At 48.4% G+C, this 26947-nt stretch overlaps 1 protein-coding gene across 4 annotated transcripts in view; it reads left to right on the top strand.

Moving 5' to 3' along the window:
- Positions 1-26947, top strand: part of RYR3 (ryanodine receptor 3) — a 2047168-nt gene that overhangs the window by 1579812 nt on the left and 440409 nt on the right. For all 4 annotated transcript variants that reach the window (XM_085627314.1, XM_085627313.1, XM_085627312.1 and 1 more), the window contains one exon: positions 7713-7786. In XM_085627314.1, the coding sequence (XP_085483440.1) occupies positions 7713-7786 (74 nt within the window). The remainder of the gene's footprint in view (positions 1-7712; positions 7787-26947) is intronic.

Raw genomic sequence — 26947 nt, 5'->3', positions numbered from 1 at the left:
TCACCGCCGCCGAGCACCTCCACTTCCAGATACACACCGACCCCAAGACCACTCACCGAGGCACCCTCATCTACAGACCCCCAGGACCACGCACACAATTCAGCGAAGACATCGCAGACTTCATCAGCCCGCACGCCCTTCCCTCCGTCGACTACATCCTCCTAGGGGACCTCAACTTCCACCTGGAGAACAACAATGACAGAAACACCACCGCCCTGCTGGACAACCTCGCCAACCTCGGACTCAAGCAATTGGTGAACACCCCCACCCACTACACCGGCCACACGCTTGACCCCGTCTTCTCATCCAGCAAGCACATCTCCTTCAGCCACTCCACCGGACTCCACTGGACCGACCACAGCTGCGTCCACTTCAGCTTCAGAAGAACTACGACCCATCACCACCCGCAACAGGTTCCCCGCCGGAGCTGGAGCAAGATCACAGCCGAGCAGCTCACCGCAACCTCACCAAGTGGCTGACCGCCTGCGCCGATGACCTCGCACCACTAAAGAACCCTCCCAGCAAACCCGGCAGCAAGAAAACCCCCTGGTTCACCGACGAACTCAAGAACTCCAAGAAGAACTGCCGCACCCTCGAGAAAGCCTGGCGGCTCAACCAGACCACAGACAACAGGACCGCCCTCAAGCGCGCCACCCGCAAACACCATCAGCTGATCCGCGCCACCAAGAAGACGGCACTCAAAGAACAACTGGACAACAACGCCCACGACAGCAAGGAACTCTTCAGCATCGTCAAAGAGTTCTCCAACCCCAGCGCCGGAAACGACATCACTCCCTCGCAAGACCTCTGCAACTCACTCGCCTCGTTCTTCCACCGCAAGATCGCCGACATACACAACAGCTTCGACGCACAGACCACGCACCCTACCACCGAACCAACGCCCGCCACCCTCTGCAACTGGACCCCGGTCAGCACCAAAGACACCACCCGCACGATGAACTCCATCCACTCCGGATCACCAACCGACCCCTGCCCAAACCACGTCTTCAACAAAGCAGACGCCATCATCGCACCCCATCTCCGGGACATCATCAACACCTCCTTCCACACCGCCACCTTCCCGGAGAGCTGGAAGCACGCCAAGCTTACCGCCCTCCTGAAGAAACCATCGGCGGACCCCACCGACCTCAAGAACTACCGCCCCATCTCGCTCCTTCCTTTTCCTGCCAACGTCATCGAGAAGACCGTCAACAGACAGCTTGCCGCCTTCCTCGAGACGAACGGTTCCCTCGACCCCTCGCAGTCCGGGTTTCGGGCCAACCACAGCACCGAGACAGCCCTGATCGCAGCCACCGACGACATCAGAGCCCTGATTGACAACGGGGAAACAGCGGCCCTCATCCTCCTGGACCTCTCTGCGGCGTTCGACACTGTCTGCCACCGCACCCTAGTGCAGCGCCTCAGCAACATCGGAATCCAAGAGAAAGTACTGGAGTGGATCATCTCGTTCCTCGCCGGAAGAACCCAGAGAGTCCGCCTCCCCCCGTTCAGATCCGAGGCCACCGAAGTCATCTGCGGCGTACCACAGGGATCCTCACTCAGCCCAACCCTCTTCAATGTCTACATGAGCCCCCTCGCAGCCATCGCACGCCAACACAACCTCAACATCATCTCCTATGCCGACGACACCCAACTGATCCTCTCCCTCTCCAACGACCCCGCCACCGCCAGAGCCAGCCTACACGAAGGGATGAAAGACGTCGCTGACAGGATGAAGTCCTCATCCTGGGATCATCACCCTCTGCCTGGGACGACTCCTGGTGGCCCCCTGCCCTGGGCACCGCTCCCAAGCCAACGGACCACGCACGCAACCTGGGTTTCATCCTGGACTCCTCCCTCTCGATGACCAGACAAGTCAACGCTGTTTCCTCATCATGCTTCAACACCCTGCGCATGCTCCGCAAGATCTTCAGATGGATCCCCACAGAAACCAGGAAGACCGTGACCCAGGCTCTCGTCACCAGCCGACTGGACTACGGAAACACCCTCTACGCCGGAAACACAGCCAAACTTCAAAAAAGACTCCAACGCATCCAGAACGCCTCCGCACGACTCATCCTGGACATCCCCCGACAAAGCCACATCACCGGACACCTGAGAGACCTGCACTGGCTCCCCGTCAGCAAGAGAATCACATTCAGACTCCTCACCCACGCACACAAGGCTCTCCACGACCTGGGCCCCAAGTACCTCAACGACCGCATGACCTTCTACACACCCACCCGCCAGCTACGATCGACCAGCCACGCCCTCGCCACCGTACCACGCATCCGCAGAGCCACCGCCGGAGGAAGATCCTTCTCCTACCTGGCAGCCAAGACTTGGAACTCCCTCCCCACCCACCTGCGGCGAGCCCAAGACCATCTCACCTTCAGGAAGCAGCTCAAGACCTGGCTGTTCGAGCAGTAACACATCCCTCTCCCCCAGCGCCTTGAGACCCTCCCGGGTGAGTAGCGCGCTTTACAAATGCCGTGATTGATTATCCATACCAAATTAATCAGGACATAGGGGTATTGTTCATCTTCCCTTTGGGGAAATAGGTCCTATTAGGAGTTCGACATGACGGTTCTTTCTTTTTTATGAATCTTTATTGGCAACAAAAAAACTGATTATATGAGGTCTGTCATGTGTTTGATCCCTATGGCCAGCCACTCTTCCTCTTTTTTTAATTTTTTTTTTATTATTATTAAAGTTAGGGCAGAGCACAATCACAGGAATATCTATACAAATGCAGTCTGTTGGTACATTATCAGACGTCAACGCTCATAACACTGTTACATCAGAATATTGTCAGATCTCACCTACGGACCCCTAGATAGCGCCTCACCCCCTCCCCGCTTCAGATGGAAATATCCTCATCTTTTTAAGGGTTAAAGGTTCATGTCAGTCTTCTGACGGAGATTCTTAAAGGTTTTTTCCTTTTTTTCCTTTAATGATCGACCTTTCTCGGACCTGTAAGGTTGCCTTAATTTATAAATCTCTATAACAGAAGTAATATTTTCTATTACGAGCCAGATCTTGTTTTACTAATCCCACATAAACTTGGTCAGCCATTCTGTCTACTTCTCTTTGAGAACCTTTGTGGGATTAGTTCACAGACCCTCCTCTAGTGGGGTATAACTATAGTATTTAATTCAAAGTTAAGGAATCTATGGCAAGATGTCTCTATCAGGTGTAAAAGTTGATTACCTTCTGTAACGCTATATCTGGTAGAGACACAGTCTAGCCACAGATTCCTTAATGCCCCACTGGTCTCTCCGCTCTGTGAAGGATTTTTTAGATAGGGGTTATACCCTTTCAATGCTGGCCTTTATTGCCAGTAATTACTATATCTATCTGTTTGGTCTCAAACAACTCCTCGGCCTGGGCATTTAGCTGTTGTTTAAACGTTCCATTCACCACCCTTATTTTGAAAGGTGTGGTTGGTAAAGTATGTGTATGCTTCTTTTGCACCCTGGTGTTTACGCCAGTGAGCAGTTTTAATGTATTTCTTATTGGTACACATTACACCTTGACACTGGAGATATCCATAGATCATGTACTGGTGTGACTTAAACAAGCAGTTAGTTTTGTTGTTGTAGGATCTGTTTAACTACTACTGTGTCATTCATTACTTAAGGATTAGTTCATAGAGGGTATGGTCTCTTCCCTCTTATGGGTTATTGTCTAGGGTGCACAGTTTCTTGTGGCCCTGTGTTAAAACTGATCTTATTGTTTTTTTTTTTTTTTCTAAAATCCATGTCTGGTATTTTCGTACCATTTGTGGTTTCTTTTTATTGTTGTTGCAAAGATTTTTACATCTTTTTGGCACACTGTTTCCACAATCAGTTCTTGTAGTGGCTCTGCATTCTGGCGCGGAAAAGTTTCACAGTAGAAAACTGATGTCAGCGTGCCGGAGGGGACTTATATGGCTCCACTGGCATCATATCCGAAGATGACGTCACTACGGAGCCATACGATGCCGCCCCCCGGCGCTCACAGGTACAGCTGAAAAATCTCCAGATCCAGATTGGCGCTTGGGTGAAATTCAAAGTTAAGGAATACGTGGCTAGACTGTGTCTCTACCAGATATAGCGTTTCAGAATGTAAGTAACTTTTACAGGAAAACTATGAGTGGTTTCTTCACGACGATGACGTTGTGCAAAGTATTTTCAGCATGTGGGGCATTCTCCACATAGATTTATTTACCACCAGAAAACAAAAAATGCCTAGACTGCGCCTTGAGCTACTTCCAACCAAAGATTCTGGGAAATGCATTATGGATCGACTGGTCTGGCATATTTCTCTACACGTTTTCACCGATCACCCGGATTCCATCAATCCTCATCAAATTGTCTTACTCAAGGGCCAGAATGATCTTAATAGCTCTGAAGTGGCCCGACAATGGTGGTTCACAGACCCTCTTCACTGTCGGAGCGTCCACATGCGAAGCGTTCGTGCAGACCGGATCTTCTTACAAAGTTCAGAGGCCAGATAGTTCATCCCAACCTCGCCTCGCCTCTTTGTCCTCTTTGAGTTTGGAAGCATGGCCCCTTAGCTAGTACAATATGGACATTTATACCTTGAACAGTGGCTTTTAACTCGTTAACCGTGGCGGAAATTCCTCCGCAGTGCGGCCATTTAGCAGAGTGGGCGGGGCCGCGTCGGCCAACGGACATGCGCAGCACTATGGAGGTAGTGCTCGCGACGGCCGTTGGCCGACTAACGCACGCAACGGGTCAAGCATAAACATTCGCAAGGAGGCTAAATGCCCTTCAACACATCTGGCTTATTCATTTAAATGGAAGAGATTCTATATCTTGTGATCTGACACGAACATTGATCCAACGAGCTGTCAAGTAGAAGTGATTCTTCCATATTTACTTCATCTGGCCAAATTAGGATTACAGTTCTCTTCTATTAAAGTTAATTTGGCGTTAATTACTGCCTACAGAAAATGTCCTTCACAAACCTCTTTTTTCATAATTCCTGTTATCAAGTACTTCTTTTAGGGTCTGAAAAAGGTGTTCCCTCTAATACGGCATCCATCCCCTAACTGAGAGTTGAACATAGTCCTTTCATGCCTAATGCATGCCCCTTTTGAGCCCATTCATAAATCCTCATTGCAACACCTTCCCTGGAAAGTTGCTTTCCTTGTAGCTATCATGTCAGCGTGTAGTGTTAGTGATATTCAGGCGTTATATTCTTGTGAACCATTCACAGTGTTCCATAGTAGTAAGGTGATTATGAAGACTCATCCAAAATTCTTTCTGAAAGTTATTTCGGATTTTCACATTACACAGACCATTTATTTGCCTTCTTTTTTTTTTAGCCCTCTTCTACTCTAGGTGTCAGATGAGGCTTGAAATTTTATCTAGACAAAACAAAAGATATCTTCAAATCAGCCCACTTGTTTGTAAACTATGGGCCAGTCTGTACAGGTTTAGCCATGTCCAAACAGTCTATATCCTGATGGATAGTGTCTTGCATTCTGTTGTGCTACTAGAAGGTAAATAAGGTTCTGTCCGGTAGACCCAAAGCTCATTCTACCCGAGGGAAAGCAGCCACAGCAGATTTAATGAGGAATATACCAATCGCTGAGTTCTGTAAAGAGGCTACATGGAGATCTGGGGTTAATCAAAAAATGGAAGAGGAGCTATATTTTACAAGGTCCTACACCCACACTCCTCCAGACTCAATGTAGCAAAAGCACAGGAGGTGGTAGTTCTTCAAGGAAGGGCATATTTGACCCTATACAAGTGGAGTCAATGATCTGGCCATACAGATCAGGGGGGGTCCGCATGGTCAGATCAAAGTGCCCTCACACACCTGTTGGGTAGGGATAGGGTCATGGGTGAATTGATATAAAGGTGAGATAAAAGAGTCTAAGGAGACCAAGTAAATTTGTAATCAGATAATGGTTCCCTTGACGCGTTAAGAACAGTGGAGCTATATTGGTTGCTCTACAGGTTGGTAGAGGAGGGAAGGAGTCGGGAAGCGCTCCCACAAGGATCACATTTTTATGCAGCTAAGCAGTGAACCTCTACCATATCTTAGGGGTCTGACTTCCCTGAAATGTGGGTGGAATCAACCCCACTGAATCAATATAGGTGCAGTATTTATGATTTTATTTTTAGTGGGTACCCAATAGCTTCCAGTGGGCCCCCCTGTCATATTACATAGAGTAGGTAATTCTCTGGCCCTGATGAAATGCCAGTTGCCCCTCCAGGCAGTTTAGGCATCAAACAGGACCGTCCGGCACTGCAGCGCCGGCCTGACGAGGAGCACCCAGTGATGAAGCATGACACCCAACAGGTGTGTGAGGGCACTTTAATCTGACCACACGGATCTACCTTGACATGTATGGCCGCATCATTGACGCCACTTGAATAGGGTCAAATTGTCCCTTCCTTGAGGCACTACCCCTACCCCCCTTGTGCGTTTGCTACATTGAGTCCAGAGGAGTGTGGGTGTAGGACCTCATAAAATAAATGCTACAGGGAGATCTGTTCACACTTTTACCAATCACTATTGTTTGGACTCATGTGCTCAGGTAGGACCAGCCTCCCTGAGAAATGTATTTGCTTAAATCTGGTCACTCTATCTTCTCTGTTCCCCTTCCACTGCAGTTTGCAGGGGTTGGCTTGCTACTCTACTCAGTGCTTATGACTATCAATGGAGATCCCCTGAGAGAGGAGGAATGGTTTCTTACCTGCAATCCAGTTCTTTCTCATGGGAATCTCAATTGAAGAATCTCCATTGAAGTCAAGTGGAAGTAGCAGAGACGATTATTCAACAGTTTTCCTACCTAGTTCTGCCACCGTCTCGGCAAAAAGAACTGAATCAACTGCCACCTGCTGGGCTTGATGGGATACTGGTGGAATCTGGGCCCTTAATGGCGCAGACACTCTTCACATTTATATAATGGCATCCTATAGGACTAAACTGCCCTCTCTTCCTTCATCTTTCAATTTTTAAAAAGGGTTTGTGAAAAAGATTTAAACAGTCAAATAACACCTTTCCAATTAGCTTGCCTGTAATTTATATGTATTTATTTATTAAGTGCTCCGGGATCCCCGCACATTGGTGGGACTATTGAGTGCTTATGACTTCAATGGTGATTCCCCTGAGAGATAGCTGGGATTACAGGTAAGGATCCATTCCATCTTATGTCAGTGTTTGAAGTTTCTTCATACAACCCATATGTGGGGACATTGGCATTGCTGATTTCTATTCCAAAGGCTGTGATAACATGTCCTCCAGTATTGTGTGCCTCGAGTTGGCCGGCCACAGAGGAGGGCAGTAAAAGATTTGATATCACTGATGTTGACGCTGTTTTGTATACCTGTTAAATGCTCATCACTCAGAGGTCTGATGCATGAGTAGTGGAGGATGAGCTTTTAAACCAAGGCAGTGACCTTGGAAGTGGGGAATCCATGTAACATCTATGCTTTCAGTGCATTTGATAAGCATGCAGAAAAGTATCTTTGTCCTCGCAAAAAGGAAAAAAGTGAATGGAATTGGGACTCCATGCCAAAAATAGAACAGTTTCAGAGCACACAATGCTAGCCCTTTCATTCCCCACACCTTCTCCCCGACCAAGAAGGTGTAGTGTGTGTGTGGGCAAGGTCGTCTATTGTAAGCAAAGATTTCCCATGCGCAAGGCTGCTGTCACTTCACTAAACCTCTCTTTATTTCTCTTTTGTCAACAGTGTTCTCGACTTGAATGCATTTGAAAGGCAGAATAAAGCAGAAGGCCTTGGAATGGTGACTGAAGAAGGAACCTGTAAGTACAGGGATCAAATGGAACACATTATTTAACTCTTTCAGTACTAAGCCCTCGCAGATCCCCAGCCCCCACTAAAAATATGGACTGTTGAACGAAGGAACCTGTAAGTACATTAATGGAATGCACCACTTCTTTTATAACCCTTGTGATACTAAACCAGCGCAACATGTCAGCCACCACCATATCCTAGTTCCCCTATGATGAACATTGACATAACGATATACATATGTAGTGAACATGGATATATATATGTATATATATATATATATATATATATATATATATGTGTGTATATATATATATATATATATTTATATATTTATATATATGTGTGTGTATATATATTCACTGAAAAAACCATAGGTTTCACACACGTTATAGTTAGGAATTAGCATTTAAAAAACCTTGCAAATTCACTTAAAAACCATAGGTTTCACACATGTTATAGTTAGCTGGACATTTCACTAGTGAAAAACCATTGAAATTCCCCCGTTATAGTTAGTGCAGGCAACTATAACTCACGCGACCGCAATCCTCTGCTGATGACGTCAGATATTACATCACTGTATTTAGACACTTATTTACCCATGTCTTCTTCCATTAATCTTCAGCTATACATATATTACAAATATTTATTTTTCATAAAGACACATATGTCATCAGTGATGTAATATATGACGTCATCAGCAGAGGATTGCGGTCGCGTGAGTTATAGTTGCCTGCACTAACTATAACAGGGGAATTTCATTGGTTTTTTACGAGTGAAATGTCCAGCTAACTATAACATGTGTGAAACCTATGGTTTTTTAAGTGAATTTGCAAGGTTTTTTAAATGCTAATTCGTAACTATAACGTGTGTGAAACCTATGGTTTTTTCAGTGAATTTGTACGGTTTTTTAAATGCTAAGTAATGTATTTATGAAAAAAAAAAAAATTCAGGTTTTTCACCGTGCGCGTACCGTGCGCGCACGGTGCGCTTCACGCACCGTGCGCGCGCTGTGGGCGCTCGGTGCGCTTCGCGCACCGAGCACCCACGGTTCGCAGTGCGTGGTGTGCGCGCGCAGTGCGTGGCGTGCGCGCGCAGTGCGCGCACTTCGCGATTTAGAAAAAAAAAAACATGTTTTTTTCTCTCTTGGGGGTCCTTCTGTGACCCCCTGACCAAGGCTAGGGGGTCAGGAACTGTCCACTCTGCCCCTTTTTCACGTTCTCCGCCTTTTTTTTTCACCCCCTCAGACTGCGAGAGACAAAATGGCGGCCGACACTTCCTGGTTTCGACCGATTCGAATGTTTACCTACATCTAACAACCAATCAGAATTGCGCTCGCGCACGGCAGGGTGCGCGCACAGTGCGCGCACGGTGCGCGCGTATAGATATTGATATGCTTTTAAATGCTATTTTCTCAGGAAATACTGAACAGATTTACACCAGACCTGCAAAAGGCACTTCCTTGACCGTATGGCTACCTCTCTGCCAAATTTCACGTAATTCTGTTCAGCCGTTCGGGCTGTAGCTGCCACTAAAGGTCCTATGGAAAAATGCATGGGGAAAACGTGTTTTGGGACCCCCCCTTTTTCTCGGCCCCCGCTTGAAGAATCACCCCGAGACTTTCAGGGTAGGAGCTGAACGGAGCGCCCCATTTGTTTTGAAAATTTCGCGAGGATTCGTCAACCGGCGCCAAAGTTATTCAAAATAGAATTTTGAGATTTCCTATGGAAACTAGGTTGTAACTATAACTATCTACTGGCGACCGCCAGTAGATAATATAACTTTTCCCAGCGCCATTTTTAAAGCCTGTAATTGTAGCAATTACCTCATGGTTAATGACTTGCTCTCCTATGCATTGAAATAATGTTATACATATGTAGTATGGAAGCTTGTTTCCGGTCCAGGGAAGGTATGGCTTGGCAGTTCGGGCTGGACTGTTCCCATGAGGCACAGGGTCAGACTGATTTGCATATGGCCATGTCTGAACTGGGGTGGCAGAGTGGGTTAAAGAATGGTGATGGATCAAACCCAGATCTGTTGACTGGGTGTGAGTGTTTGATTGGTTCTGATGCTCCGTCCATCACCACCCCCTTTTATACATATGTAGTAAACATGTATGTGTTTGTGTGTGTGTGTGTGTGTGTATATATATATATATATATATTGCAATTATCTCGTGCTGCCATATATATATCTCTGCATACCTTTGTTTCCTGTGTAACGCCCGCCCACTTCCAGAGGTTGGTGCAATTCTGTGGGGCACAGAATCCCTGTAAGTATGTTAAACAGCATTCGCACCTCAGCGCAAATAATGCCAGCACTCCAAAGAAGGTTTCCAATCCAAATATATATATATATATATATATATTCTTCACCGTGTCCTTTCCACTTCTCCAAGGAGGACAAACAGCACCACAGACATCAGTATGTTTTCATTCCGTTTTCATTTTTATTTGTTAAACACTATAGTGCAACCACACAGACAGATGGTCTACACGGTTCGGCTCCCAGCCTTTTACTGGATATATATATATATATATTTCTGAAAGAAGTGACTCAAAACAGATGATGCTGTGCAGCCGCTGGGCAAACAGCACACAATCTTGTACTACCTGAGGAAGGCAGAAACCGAAACATTGTATATTTTTGCTCTTTGGTTAGTTCATCTGTTTTGAATCACTTCTTTCTTGATATTACATTTCTTAGTGACTCGTATACTTTCGGATCTGGATTTTTGCCCTGGCTAGCTGTTGTTTTGTGATCCCAAGTAGTTCCCAAGTTTAGGTGGAGAGTAGTGGGAATCAGCCTAAACCACGCAGTCTGAACAACGTGTGACTTAACAACGCTGGCCTAACCACAGACGTCTAAGCCACGCATATGTGTGGTTTAGATGCCTGAGAAAGTTAGCGCTCTAGACTCGGGCGGAGACGCGAGCAAAGGAAATCTGGGTGGAGGGTTAGAGGTGACTTCCTGCACGGACGAGGAACTTAGTGAGTATGATTTTTTTAATTACTTTTTTTGGGGCGAGAGCCCAGTTTTAGGGCTCAGGGTGGAGGGATGGGTAGTTGGGATAGGGGATAGGGTACTTTTTACAGCTGGGGGCAGTTTTAGGGCTCAGGGCGGGGGGGCTGGATAGTTAAGACGGGCATACTGTACTTTTTATGGCTGGGGGCGGTTTTTGGGCTTAGTGTGGGGGGCTGTTTTTTTTTTAGCTATGGGGTGAAAGTTTTAGGGCTCAGGGCAGAGACGTGAGTTGAGTTCTGGGATGAAGGCTTTAGGGCTTAGGGGGCGGGCCGGGTCATATTCAAATATGGGGGCCAGGGTTTAGGGCTCAGGCCGCGGAGCGCCTGGGGTGGGCTTCGTGTTTAGGGCTGGGGTCCACCTTAAGTATTTAGGGCGGGGGCTGGGGTGTTTTTAAAGTTGGGGTAGTATGTCAGGACAGATGGCTCGGTTTTTGGACATAGAACAGGGGCTAGGGCAGAACCTTAGCAATGCATTTGCCTTTACCAAATATGTCATTACAACTAAATTTGTGTTAAAGGCAAGCATAGTAAAGACATGTGTGGTTAAGACGCAGTTGTTGTTTAGACAGCGTTGTTCATCCACGCATGGTTGAGGATTGCGTGGTTGGAACATACCACTAGAGCAGTTCCTTTAGCTGGAGCACCCTACAACATCAGCAAAACTCTGAATGTGCTCACCTCAAATGTCTGGTTTTTCTAGCAAAGCTTTTAAGCATAGGATTAGCACCGGGTCATCCATGTTGAGCTAGAAATTGACAAAGCCTTTTGGAATATTTACAGCACAGTCTGTAAGCATTGGATTAGCTAGTACCACCCCCATAGAGCCGAAAAATGACAATAGCCTTTTACCAATCCAGGCACAGTAGTAAAGCTTTGGATTGATAAAATATCGTTCAAGCCAACCTGGGATGAACAAAAAAAACCTGACAGAGGTGTCTTGCTCTAATTAAAGCTCATCAGAGAGGTGTAGCTTTGTCCAAAAACAATGGAGCATCCATTATAAGCACTGCATACCCTTTCTGGCTTAGAATACAGCATAAATTATGCAAAATTGGAAGCAGGGAACTCTGGATAGTTCCTACGTTTAGGTGAAGAACAGTTCCTTTATATGGAATACCCTACAACACCACTGACACTCTCAATCTTCTCACCTCAAATTTTAATTATTCTAGCACAGCTTTAAAACAGAGGATTAGCACAGTGCCAGCCACGCTGAGCTATAAAGTGACAAAGCCTTCCCTACCATGTAGGCTCCAGACAAACGATTTGTGTTCCTAAAAGCCTTGTGCGGTGGAGCCGGGGGAAAGGAGGGAAGTTACTAGGGGTGTTTGTTTTCACTTTTTGTTGTAAAATTGCCTGTCTATCACTGCCGGCCCCAGGGTTGTAGGCAAATAGCTGTGCACCACAAGTTATTTACCCTTTGTTGCTGCTGGCCAATGGTTGTAGGGGGATAGCTGTGTAACAAGCTCCACAGGCCTCAATAAGTCGAATTGTTCTCTAAACTGACAAAACCTTTTGCTATTTTTACAGCAACATCTTTAAGCATAAGATTAGGTCGTGCCATCTACGTCAAGCTGAAAAATGCCAAAAGCCTTTTACCACTCCAGGCATAGTATTACAGCTTTGGATTAGTAAAATACCATCCAAGTCAACCTGGATATTTAAAAGCAACCACTGACACATGTTTCTGATAGAGACTTCTAACCATAGATTCCTCATCTTACAATATTCCCCAGGTGTCAGGCTGGTTCCCGATAATCCTGAGCAGAAGCTCTGCACGCTGGTAGGTAGCTTTGATCAGCTCCACATTGGCATCGGCTGCGTTGGAAGTGATGTCACAGTGCCCATATTAGCACCACTCCGGCCTGCTGACTATAGTTCCTTTTTGCGCCAGCAGCGCAGATCTGGAGAGATACCTCAGTCAGTTTTTGACCATTTATTTGGCGTTTTGTCAACTCTTTTTCGAGCATTTCCTTCCAATGTGCTTAGGGACATGTCCCCTCCTAAACCTATGGTTTTAAACCTTTGTGGGGAGTGCCACAGACAAATGACAGTATCTGAACCTCACTGGGTTTACCATGACCCCAAAGCCTGCGCTGAGTGCAAGACAGTGCACGCTATGGTGATCCGCAAGCAGTCGATGAAGCTCCTTGTGGCATGGCAGAAGAAGGCCTGCTCCCGTCCCATTCCCTAGGGAGATCTCAGGGCCATTACTGGAGCCGTTCCTACAGAAGCCCTTCTTCCCTCTCTAAGATGCCCTCTTTGTAGTCAGGTAAGTCAAAGAAGCACAAAAAGAAGTCACAACTTTCTTTGGCTTCCCCTCCTGACCTCATGCTTCGAAGCCCCCCTCCTGCACTCCACCTGTGGAGCCGGCATCTGACCCTGCTCCATGTTTCCCAGAGTTTCCTAGAGCAAGAGTGACTCCTGCTCAGTTAAAGGAGTTCTACCACAACTTGCATGCCATCTTTGAGCCACCACTGGCTCCTTCTTGCGCCCCTTCAGCCTCATGGAGCTGAGAGGAGCGCAGGCTGAAGTACTGCTGGCAGGCCAACCCAGATGCCAGACGATGCTTCTAGATCTGCCCCCGGATCTGGCCTGATGCTGCCATGGGTACCTTCTTCCTCCCTGGCTCATTTCCACCAGGCACCATCCCCAACACAACTGGGGCTGGTCGATAATGAGCCCATCGTTATCCTTGACTCCAAGTCGGTGCCATTTGTCAATGCTAGTGCCATCCACAACCAACAAACTCCTGGATGTACCACCCCAAGATAGACCCTTCCTACCTGAAGGGGAGATAAGGAGGAAAGGTTTGGTCCCCTAGAGGAGGACCCTGAGCCAGATGAAAACTGGTATGATAAGCTGGAAGATGCCAGTGGCTTGGATACTTCTCTGGACTCTGACATACTTTCCCCTCTGGACCCTGTCTCGGAGGAGCGTCCTTTTTTCGCCACTGTGATGCACAGGGCAGCAGAGGTCTTTGACCTACAGCTGCCATCAATCGATGTTAAAGCCAGTGTCTTGACTGAGCTGCTTCACCTGGGAGCAGGCTCAGCGGAACTATTGCTCCCCTTCTATTAAGCCCTCTCCATTGTTCTCCTGGAGGGAAACCTTGCACTAGAGCTCCTGTGCACCAAATGATTGGCCAACACCACCATCCTGCCTTAGGAGGCCCAAAACTCCTATTTTAGCACCCCGCCCATGAGAGCCTGGTTGTGCAGGCTTCAACAGCTAAGGGCAATGCAAACATGTTCGCTTCCACTCCACGGTGCAGGGAATAGAAGAGGATGGACACTTTTGAGATTCCCATTTTCTCTTTCACCAGCCTACCTTTGAAGTCAGTGAACACCGAGTGCCTCTTGGGCCAATACTCCCATGCCTTGTGGGACTCAGTGGCCATATCAACCAAGCCTTAGTGAATGGCTGGAATCAGGGCCGGAATGGCCGTAGCGGGCACCGGACGTTTCCCCCGTGAGTCGCCAGGGTGGGGGCCAGGTTTGGGCCCCTGGGGGCCGTTTTTGTTACCAGGGGTCGGCAATATCGGCCCTGGAAAATAGCTTGGTTGCACCCTCCCTCCCTCCAGGGGGGGCAGGCCGAGCAGTTTCCCAGTCCGGCCCTGGCTGGAATGCAGCAAACCTTAGATGCAGCAAATGTTGCTATTAGGTGTGGGCTAGATACAATTTGACTCCCTGGGTAGTACCATTTTTTCTATGGTGACACTGTCTCGCCATACCTAGTTGTGGTCAACTGGGTTCTCTGGGGATGTCCAATCATCATTGAGTGACATACCCTTCGATGGCTGTTGCCTAATTGTTGACAAAGCTGACAGGGCGCCTAAGCACTTTCGGGAGACCTCGGTCACTGCTAGATCTCTCAAACTTTCTCTAACTGCCCAGTACCAGCATCAATTCTTTTACCCCTGCCACGGCTGTGGTCAGTGCACATATGGGCATCTACAATTCCAAATATACCCAGGATTCAGTAGTATGCCCAGTCCTTTCGTAAATGAGGTTGCGGATCCCAAAGAGGATGCAGGAGCCAGACCCAGAATGCTTGCCAGTCCCCCACCAGTTCCACAACCCTTAAGCCTCTTTAGGACACCCTCCATCCAGCACAGCCATCCTTTTGGCAGCAGGATCAGGTACCACCTGCCTTGGTGGTCTGTGATTACCTCAGACATGTGGATGGTTCAAATTCTGCGACACGGGTACACCCTTCCATATCTGAAGACCCTTCTGTCTTTGCCACCATCACAAGACTTGGTAACTTAGGACCATCTGTCCTTGCTCCGTCAGGTAGTGTAGGCTTTTCTGGTAAGAAGCAGCCATCCAGAGTGTGCCTGTACCAGAAGTAGGTTGTGGTTGCTATTCCCACTACTTTTTGGTGCTGAAAAAGGACAGAGGGCTTCATCCTATAATAGATCTGCGCTCTCTCAATGCCTTTCTATGGAAAGAGAAATAGAATATGCTCACCTTGGCTCAGGTCTTGTCTGCTCTGGAGACTGGATTGTAACATTAGACTTTGAGGACACTTGTTTTTTTACCTCCCGTCCTGCAAGTCCACAGTGTAGGAAAGTTCCCTTTTTTGACATGGTCATCCCCACTTTTTGGCTGGTAATTGATGCAATTTTGACAAAAGTGCACTGGGCTCCTGCAATCCAGGTCCCCAGTGCCAGATCTCTTTCCCTAAAACTATACCATTGTTCCCCAGTTAGCAATACCTTTAGCACCTCTGCAAGTCCTTGGTAAATGGTACCCCAGGTACCTAGGGCATGGAAACTAAAGAAGGACCGCAAGGGCTGCAGCATGTATTGTGTCACGCTAAGGGACCCTTCACCACACTCCTGCAAACTGCCATCGCAGGCTGCATTACATGGTGCAGACAAAAGTGAAGACACGACATGGCACACCTCTTGTGCCATGCCTGCAGGCACTGCATGCAATATATGTAAGTCACCCCTACAGCAGGCTTTAGAGCCTTAAGGCAGGATGCATTATATTACACGGCACTGTGATCTCCAAGTTAATTCTTGGATATTGCCAGTGAACAGGGAAGCCATCTTGAGTATATGTACTGGGCACTGGTAATTACGAGTTTGCCAGCTACATGGTGGCTTCAATGAAACCAAAGATACTTGATGTCAAACATCTCATATTAATAAACCCACATTCATTCCAGTGTTGGGTTTTATATGCACCCTGAAACCTAGTGTGCTGACTGACTGGTCCAGGCCAGCCTGTACATGCATCTCACCCCTGAGGAGGTCATAGTCCCACTCTCAGAGGTCAGGAATAATGCCTGCTCAGGCAGGAGGTGTTTATACCTCCTCCAAACAGGATGGCATGTAATCAGCATACTACCAAGGCCAGAGGCTCCAAAGCCATGCCATCTTTGATGTGTAACCCTGGTATCCGCCAGACCTGGGAGATGCCACCCCCTGCCCTGAGGCCCATTTGGCACCAAGCGAGATGGGAAATTACTATGCAAAGTAGGCGTCGAGCACACCCAGAACTGCAACACCCCTAAGGTGAGGTGCCTGATGGGCCTCACTCTAGGAAAATTCCGCCATTTTGGTGATGGCAGAATTTAGGAAACTGAAACAGGGTTATACCCACTTCCCACAGGAAGTGTTCATATAGGGGGCTTAGTGACCCCAAGGGTAGATAGTCCATTGGCTACTACTCTCCACTCACCCAACAACCTTAAATTGAGTATTTAGGGGGCTCCTTGAATCCAGAACTTCAGACTGCACTGACTACAAAGAAAAAGATGACACTAAAGAGCCGAACCTGCAAGAACTGAAGACTGTTGTGGACTTTTGGCACCAAACGCTGCTTGCCTCACAGAGACTTGACATTTGCGAAAACCTGACTCATCCTGCAGCTGTGCATCCTCCACAAGCCCTGAAGCATTGCAAGCACTTTGCCCAGCAGCCAGCATCTCCCTTGGAGTGGAGGAACTACTCACCTGTAACCTGCAGGCACAACCACGACTTCCGGTTTAAAGACGCTGCTGCCCACCGGGTCTACTACTGAGCATTAGGCCCCAAGTGCACTCAAGGAGGCCAGACTCATCTTTCTTCCATGCCTGAGGACGCCAGGACCTCCACAAGCCCTCCTGTACCAATACCCAGGGTACCTGTCTCTTGCCGCAAACAAAGCTTGTTGAAAGCCCAGTCTGGACTCTAGTGACATCACAGATGAAAAGCTGCCAAGGGACGTCAGCTCCACAGAGGCCAGCACTGAGGGGTGCTCAGCTGTCCTGTGTTTGCCCCCTTTGCTGGGCCTGACTGACAACAGTGAGCGCCTTGATGCATGAAAGCCTGCCAACCACAAACACACTCCACCCAAGCTGCCTGGCATGGGCCTGAGGAAACCAACTGCTCCCAGGACCCTCATGACCCGAGCTGCTCATTGGGAGCTCCTGGACTTGGCCCCAAGTCCCCCATTCTAGCCTATTTCCAGGTGGCCCCTCCTTCCTTTCTACCACGTAGCATGCAAGGTTACCAAACCTTCCAGCACCTGGGCAGATATAACCGATCTGCTGTGGGAACTGTGGCCCTCACGACCGAAAGGAATCCCACGGAAACGCCTCACAAGTATATATATGCAATAAATGTTCTTTCTCCCATAGGAAAGCATTTTGTGTAAAAATGCTCTGTTGGTCAACCCTAAAAAGTCTATTATGAAGAAGTACCTACCTGATAATGAAGTTCTTGGGTTTAAAATATATATAAAGATACTTGTTATTTTTACAAATTGGTGTGGATCTCCTTTTTGAGTGTGTGTATCATTTATTGACTCTGTGTGTGCTGCAAACGTCTAACACTCCTCTCTGATAAGCCTAAGGCTGCTCAATACCCCCCTTCCCCCCCACTCTAGCTAGAGCACATTGGGATTGCTCGAGCAAGCCCCTGTCCACTCACAAGGGATAGCTGGACTCTTTACTCAGCATACCTCTTTTTAGTATACTATATGAAGAGACCGTTTCCTACACACAGGTGCTACCTGCAGTTCACCTTTGCCCAGGTACATTTCCACTTCATTGTGCTGCTCTTCGGCTTCACTAATGCCCCAATAAATTCACAAAAGCTATGGTGGTGGTTGCAGATCATCTTCAGAGATTTGGGGTTCCAATTTTCCACTACCTGGACAACTGGCTGCTAAAGGTGGGCTTGCCCCCAGGCAGTTGTCACCTACCTCAAGACTATGGCAAACCTTTTGCTGTCACCAGGGTTCACTGTCACACCTGACAGCTTCTCAGATTCTCCCTTTCATTTGAGCCAATCTGGATACAGTGCACTTACAGTCCTATCTTCTGGAACGGAGAGTCCAGGATATTTGGGCTATGATCCAGATGTTTGAGCTTCAATCGTGGATTTCAGTGACACTGGCTCTGAGGCTACTGGATCTGATGGCCTCCTGCATCCTGCTGGTGAAGCATGTCAGACGGCATATGTGTGATCTTGAGAGGGATCTGAAGTCAAAGTGTGCAATCACCTGGGGAATCTTATCTGATCTGGTCCAGAATCCAACTGAGACTGCTAGAGATCTGCAGTGGTAACTGATGGGACCGTGATTGGGTCCTTGGCCGTCCCCCTCTCATCCCCACCCGGAGCTAACAAGCTGACAGAGGTGGCCGATGCATCACTTGTGGGTTTTTAGTGGCCACCTAGGAGAGGTGGAAATCAGAGGACTCTGGTCTCTGGCAGAATTTCAGCTCCACATCAACTTCTGTAGCTGAGAGCGATCGACTTGGCTTTGAATGCCTTGCTTCCTTCTATCAACGGAAGGGTGGTTCAGATGTTCACGGACAACACCATCGCCATGTGGTATTGCAACAAACAAGGTGGGGTGGGGTTGTGGACCCTGTGCCAGGAGGCTCTACACCTCTAGACTTGGCTAGAGCGCCAGGACATCTTTCTGATTGTGCAGCACCTGGCAGACTCATTGAATGACAGGGTGGACATACTCAGCCGTTGATGCCTTGTGGGTCACGATTGGTGACTACATCCAGAGGTAGCACAATGTCTCTTCCAAGAATGGTGAGAACCTTGACTTGATCTGTTTGCCACTCCAACACTTCTGGGAGTTGGAATTTACAAAGCGGCTCTCACTCGGAGACTCATTCCCCCTCAAATGGAATTCAGGACACCTGTACACCTTTCCGCTGATACCACTCCAGCCCCTAGGTCTCAGGAAAAACAGGACCGATCGAGCCCAAGTCATTCTAGTGGCCATAGATTGGGCACAGAGAGTATGGTATCCCAAACTCCTGAGCATGAGAATCGGTCCTCCAGTCAGGTTGCCCCTTTGGTAGGATCCCCTATTGGCAGCAAAAGGGCATGGTACTGCACCCAAACCTGCACAGTCTCCACCTTCTTACATGGAGATTGAGAGGAGACAGTTAGGAGTTTTGATTCTTCCTCCCAAGGTCTGTCATCTTGGCAGCCAAGCAACTCTCCGCTAAATGGTGTTCGCCTGCTGTTGCTATAACTTTGTGCCATGGTAATCCTCCCATCATGTGGATCCCATATCTGCGCCGCTGTCATAGGTGTTGTTCTTTAGTCTTGCAAAGCCTTGCACTGGGCACTGTTAAAGGCTACCTATCAGCTATTTCAGCTTTCCTGTGGTTGCCCGTTCAACCCTCCCTGTTCAAGTCACCAGTTGTGACTTGTTTTCTGAAAGGTTTGCAACACTTGTTCCCTTCTACCACTTTTGTGATGCCCCAATGGGACTTAAATCTGGTCCTCATACTTTTCATGTGTTCACCTTTTAAGCCCCTACACAGCTGATCTCTGCAGCTATTGACTATCAAAACAATCTTTCTAGTGGCCATTACATCGGTCAGTAGGGTCGGCGAGTTTCAAACTCTGTCAGTTCACACTCCGTACAACAGCTTTTTACCCTGACAAACTGGTCCTTCGGACGCGTGCCTCTTTCCTTCCAAAGGTTGTCACCCATTTCATGTCGGTCCAAGTATCACTCTGCCTACATTTTTTGCTCAGCCTTATCCTTCCAAGGAGGAGGAGAGACTCCATCACTTGGACCTGAAGGGAACTCTCTTGTTCTGCATTGATGGAACCAAAGCCCATCAGGTGGACGCTCAGCTCTTCGCGGGGTTCACTGGAGTACAAAGGGTTAAGGCTGCACAGAAGCGGACCATCTCTTGATGGATTGTACTTTGCATTAACATCTGCTACGCATTAGCTGAGAAGCTGAAGGCTTGCGGGACTGTTCCATTAGGGCCCAAACCGATTCTACTGCATTGGCATACAGGGTACCTGTCCTGGGCATCTGCCAAGCTGCTGCGTGGGGGTCATTCCACAGGTTCATAAAGCACTACTGCTTGAACAGTCAGGTCCATCAAAATGGGCATTTTGCTTGTTCAATCCTCCAGTATTTTTCGGTTTGAGCCAGTACACAGCCTATTTATTTGAATTGTTGTGAATTATGTGTAAAGTGTCATGGCAATGGTGCTGCTAGAAGGGGCCAAATGAGGTCCGTGCTTCAGCTCTGTGTGACAAATACAAGCCCTACTGTTTAAAGTTGCTTAGAACCTGAATGCACATGGCACGTTGGACTTGCGAAAAGAGGCTTGCAAGAAAGACTGGTTTGAGTCCTGTCATTTTTGTGAAGTGACCTTTCCAGGGACAGACCATGACATGAACGTAAAACATGTACCCCCGGCCCCATCATGCTAAGTTGTAGCGTCTGCCTTGCGAAATGCATGTAACCACTGGAACACGTGGACGGCCTTATGCTAATTTTAATTTGTATGGCAAAAGGTGAGGTTTTAATCATGTTTCAGCGAGCCGTGTGCCTCCGCATTATTTCCCGAAACGAGGGAACTTTCCTACTTCTGATGCAGAAACGGGTTAAAGCCAGTCCGTACCCTGGGCACCTCTACGGATGGGCATCGTGCCAGTTCTCTCAGGCATGAAAGAGAAGGAACTTACGGAGGAAACACTTGCGCCAGTAAATGGTGTTATGACCACTTATTATACAATTATTCGGTTGTAGCAGCCGAGAGGCGCTATAGTGCTTTACAAATAAATACTAATATAATGCGCAGGTAAAATAGGGCCAACGTAGGGCCAATCAAAGAGCATACCCTTTCTTGTCAATCTTGACAAGCTTTGCCCCAGTTGTGACAGTGTGATTGAATTCATTAATTCATTAATTAATGAACAACGCTTCTGCTGCAAAATCGAAGTACTTGGCTGGACCATCCAGCTCTGTTCATTGTTCAGCGTGCGTTCGTGTTTATGGGTTTAGGGAGACTTCTCACTTACGATGTTTGCCTTTTTTCGAAAATCCACTGCTCGAAATCTCCACCCCCATACATACCAATCCCAGTTTTAAAAGGCAGCAGATAGAGGGCGCAGATTCTGTCCTCCCAGCACCCCCTAACCACCCGCGCCCCCCCTCCCCATTCTCCTACCCACCCCATTCCCAAGTGACTCCAAGTTGCTGGAAGATGCTGATAGGCTCATGTACTTAGTGTCATGTTAAAGATTTGGGGGCCCTCGGTGAGATGTATTTTTGGGGGAACCTTGCAGGGCACAACAACTGTTCAAATGTCTTACCCGGGAGCCCAAATAATCTTTAAAATGACACTGGATAGAGAGTCAAAGCTAGAGCAAGGCAGCTAGGGAGAAAGCTTTAGAAATAGAAAGAGGTCAAAGAGAATAAGGTTATTTTCCCGGGTTCAGGAGGGAGGATACGGGGGTGGTGGGGGGTTAGGAGGGGCAATTGCCCAATTTCCCCATGCCTTGAAACGTCTCTGCGAGTTGACCTACTTTCCCACATTTTCTTTTCTATTAGCAGTGCTACCCTCCAGAAATAACGTCGGGTGCTTTCACCAGAGATACAGGAGCTCTTAGAGCCTGATTGCGATCTTGGGAGATGGATACTCCATCACATGAAGGATGTCCCGTCCGTTGTATTACAAGTTCCATAGGATATAATGGAATCTGGAGGGATGTCAAGGTTCGCCCCGTTCCCAATTCATTCACGGCAGGCCGGCATACTGAGCAGTGGTGCCTCGGGTTAGGATCATTTCACCCTGTTATTTAAAGTGGGTGAAGCCCTCTCCTCCCCCCACCACAGATGTGAGACATGTTCCAGCCAACTGCAGTGGGAGAACCCTGACATCCCTCCAGATTCGTTTGCCCACTCCAGGCCTCACTAGGACCCTCACCTTAGACTTTTGCACCTAGACTCCACCCTCTAGGGTTGTCTCCAAACCGCCCAATACATGGGGTGTGTTTCCGTGACACTCTCCCACACGGATTTCCGCCCCCCTTGTGGTCATGAACTGATGACTGATGCTTAGACGTCTGGATTGACATACTCTGCCCGAACCTGTTCACGTGCCCATGACTATTCCAGGCAGCCATCACTCAATGCTGTGTTATCTATGTCCTAATGATGAAGTCATGAAGACCGGAATACCATCGACTTGCAAAAACGAACATTTTGGCTTTGAATTATGACATGATTTTATATTTCGTCACAACTGTACTGATTCATGCATAGCTTCAGTTTCGATTCTGGTGCAATAAGCTGTAGCCGTTTATATGTTTTCACGAGCACAAAGTGTTCATTATTTGACACTAATACACAACTTTAAAAATACGGTTGAGGCTGTCATTTTATTTTTGCAATTCTGACCTGGTTGTCCTTTTCTGACAATATTACTGCATTGAATTATGTTCTTGGGACTATATTTGTTATCATTTAATGTATATTACAATAAAATTATTTTATTACGTTTGTCCCCTTATTGATTCCCGTTGAGACATTGTTATATGTTACCATATTTGCCGAGGTCTCCACTGGTACTACGGGTGTCTCCTGTAGTTGCTTACACGTCACTGCAGTAATGACACCCCTGTCTGCTGTCACTGCAGGGAGGTGCTCTCTGTGTGATATCACTACAGCAACGGGAGCCTCCTGTGTAGCGTCCATAGAGTAACAGGAGCTCTTTGGGTAATGTGAACTTCCTGGAGTAATGGCAGCATCTGCAGCGTCATCTCACTGCAATAATGGCAGCCCACACTGCCACCTCACTGCAGTAATGGCAGCCCACAGTGCCACCTCACTGCAGTAATGGCAGCATCTGCAGCGTCACCTCACTGCAATAATGGCAGCCCACACTGCCACCTCACTGCAGTAATGGCAGCCCACAGTGCCATCTCACTGCAGTAATGGCAGCCCACAGTGCCACCTCACTGCAATAATGGCAGCCCACAGTGCCACCTCACTGCAGTAATGGCAGCCCACAGTGCCACCTCACTGCAGTAATGGCAGCCCACAGTGCCACCTCACTGCAGTAATGGCAGCCCACAGTGCCACCTCACTGCAGTAATGGCAGCCCACAGTGCCACCTCACTGCAGTAATGGCAGCCCACAGTGCCACCTCACTGCAGTAATGGCAGCCCACAGTGCCATCTCACTGCAGTAATGGCAGCCCACAGTGCCACCTCACTGCAGTAATGGCAGCCCACAGTGCCATCTCACTGCAGTAATGGCAGCCCACAGTGCCACCTCACTGCAGTAATGGCAGCCCACAGTGCCATCTCACTGCAGTAATGGCAGCCCACAGTGCCACCTCACTGCAGTAATGGCAGCCCACAGTGCCACCTCACTGCAGTAATGGCAGCCCACAGTGCCATCTCACTGCAGTAATGGCAGCCCACAGTGCCACCTCACTGCAGTAATGGCAGCCCACAGTGCCATCTCACTGCAGTAATGGCAGCCCACAGTGCCACCTCACTGCAGTAATGGCAGCCCACAGTGCCACCTCACTGCAGTAATGGCAGCCCACAGTGCCATCTCACTGCAGTAATGGCAGCCCACAGTGCCATCTCACTGCAGTAATGGCAGCCCACAGTGCCACCTCACTGCAGTAATGGCAGCATCTGCAGCGTCATCTCACTGCAATAATGGCAGCCCACAGTGCCACCTCACTGCAGTAATGGCAGCCCACAGTGCCATCTCACTGCAGTAATGGCAGCCCACAGTGTCACATCACTGCAGTAATGGCAGCTGCAGTGTCCTCGCATTGAAGTAAAGGAAGCCCCCAGTGTCATCCCACAGAACTAATTTCAGCCGCCGGTGTCATCCCACAGAACTAATGTCAGCCCCCGGTGTCATCTCACGGAACTAATGTCAGCCCCCAGTGTCATCTCACGGAACTAATGTCAGCCCCCGGTGTCATCTCACAGATGTAATGCCAGCCCCCAGTGTCATCTCACAGAACTAATGTCAGCCCCCAGTGTCATCTCACGGAACTAATGTCAGCCGCCAGTGTCATCCCACGGAACTAATGTCAGCCCCCGGTGTCATCTCACAGATGTAATGCCAGCCCCCAGTGTCATCTCACAGAACTAATGTCAGCCCCCAGTGTCATCTCACAGAACGAATGTCAGCCCCCAGTGTCATCTCACAGAACGAATGTCAGCCCCCAGTGTCATCTCACGGAACTAATGTCAGCCGCCAGTGTCATCTCAAAGAACTAATGTCAGCCCCCAGTGTCATCTCAAGGATTTAATGTGAGCCCCCAGTGTCATCTCACAGAACTAATGTCAGACCGCAGTGTCATCTCACAGAACGAATGTCAGCCCCCAGTGTCATCTCACGGAACTAATGTCAGCCGCCAGTGTCATCTCAAAGAACTAATGTCAGCCCCCAGTGTCATCTCAAGGATTTAATGTCAGCCCCCAGTGTCATCTCACAGATGTAATGTCAGCCCCCAGTGTCATTTCACAGAACTAATGTCAGCCGCCAGTGTCATCCCAAGGAACTAATGTCAGCCCCCGGTGTCATCTCACAGAACTAATGTCAGCCGCCAGTGTTATCTCATGGAACTAATGTCAGCCCCCAGTGTCATCTCAAGGATTTAATGTCAGCCCCCAGTGTCATCTCACAGATGTAATGTCAGCCCCCAGTGTCATTTCACAGAACTAATGTCAGCCCCCAGTGTCATCTCACAGATGTAATGTCAGCCCCCAGTGTCATCTCACAGAACTAATGTCAACCCCCAGTGTCATCTCACAGAACTAATGTCAGCCCCCAGTGTCATCCCACAGAACTAATGTCAGCCCCCCGTGTCATATCACGGAACTAATGTCAGCCCCCAGTGTAATCTCACGGAACTAATGTCAGCCCCCACTGTCATCCCACAGAACTAATGTCAGCCTCCAGTTTCATCTTACTGAACTAATGTCAGCCGCCAGTGTCATCTCAAAGAACCAATGTCAGCCCCCAGTGTCATCTCACGGATGTAATGCCAGCCCCCAGTGTCATCTCACAGAACTAATGTCAGTCACCAGTGTCATCCCACGGAACTAATGTCAGCCCCCAGTGTCATCCAACGGAACTAATGTCAGCCCCCAGTGTCATCTCACAGAACTAATGTCAGCCCCCACTGTCAGCCCACGGAACTAATGTCAGCCCCCAGTGTCATCTCACGGAACTAATGTCAGCCCCCACTGTCATCCCACAGAACTAATGTCAGCCTCCAGTTTCATCTTACTGAACTAATGTCAGCCGCCAGTGTCATCCCAAAGAACTAATGTCAGCCCCCATTGTCATCTCACGGATGTAATGCCAGCCCCCAGTGTCATCTCACAGAACTAATGTCAGTCACCAGTGTCATCCCACGGAACTAATGTCAGCCCCCAGTGTCATCCAACGGAACTAATGTCAGCCCCCAGTGTCATCTCACAGAACTAATGTCAGCCCCCACTGTCAGCCCACGGAACTAATGTCAGCCCCCAGTGTCATCTCACGGAACTAATGTCAGCCCCCAGTGTTATCTCAAAGAACTAATGTCAGCCCCCACTGTCAGCCCACGGAACTAATGTCAGCCCCCAGTGTCATCTCACGGAACTAATGTCAGCCCCCAGTGTTATCTCAAAGAACTAATGTCAGTCGCCTGTTTCATCCCACAGAACTAATGTCGGCCCCCGGTGTCATCCCACGAAACTAATGTCAGTCCCCAGTGTCATCCCACTGAACTAATGTCAGTCACCAGTGTCATCCCACAGAACTAATGTCAGCCACCAGTGTCATCCCACTGAACTAATGTCAGCCGCCAGTGTCAACCCACTGAACTAATGTCAGCCCCCAGTGTCATCCCACAGAACTAATGTCAGCCCCCAGTGTCATCTCACAGAACTAATGTCAGCCCCAGTGTCATCTCACGGAACTAATGTCAGCCGCCGGTGTCATCCCACGGAACTAATGTCAGCCCCCAGTGTCATCTCAGAGAACTAATGTCAGCCCCCGGTGCGATCTCGCGAAACTAATGTCAGCCCCCGGTGTCATCTCACGGATGTAATGTGAGCCACCAGTGTCATCTCACGGATGTAATGTGAACCACCAGTGTCATCTCACGGATGTAATGTCAGCCCCCAGTGTCATCTCACTGAACTAATGTCAGCCCCCAGTGTTATCACAAAGAACTAATGTCAGCCCCCAGTGTCAGCCCACGGAACAAATGTCATCCCACTGAACTAATGTCAGCCCCCAGTGTCATCCCACTGAACTAATGTCAGTCGCCTGTTTCATCTCATTAAACTAATGTCAGCCCCCGGTGTCATCCCACTGACCTAATATCAGCCCCCCAGTGTCATCCCATTGAAATAATGTCAGTCCCAAGTGTCATCCCACAGAACTAATGTCATCCCCCAGTGTCATCTCAAAGAACTAATGTCAGCCTCCTGTGTCATTCTATTTAAATAATGTCAGCCCCCACTGTCATCCCACAGAACTAATGTCAGCCCCCAGTGTCATCTCAAAGAACTAATGTCAGCCTCCTGTTTCATCTTATTGAACTAATGTTGGCCCGCAGTGTCATCCCACAGAACTAATGGTAGCCTCCTGTGTCATATCACGGAACCAATGTCACCCCCAAGTGTCATCTCAAAGAACTAATGTCAGCCCCCAGTGTCATCTCACGGAACTAATGTCAGCCCCCGGTGTCATCCCACAGAACTAATGTCAGCCCCCAGTGTCATATCACGGAACTAATGTCAGCCCCCCAGTGTCATGTTATGGAACTAATGTCAGCCTCCAATGTCATCCCACGGAACTAATGTTAGCCTCCAATGTCATCCCACGGAACTAATGTTAGCCCCCA

The sequence above is a fragment of the Triturus cristatus genome, chromosome 9 (genome assembly GCF_964204655.1).
Source record: "Triturus cristatus chromosome 9, aTriCri1.1, whole genome shotgun sequence".
Taxonomy (NCBI): Eukaryota; Metazoa; Chordata; class Amphibia; order Caudata; family Salamandridae; genus Triturus; species Triturus cristatus.
The sequence above is the reverse complement of the archived record's forward strand: the minus strand, read 5'-3'. Positions and strand labels throughout refer to the sequence as shown.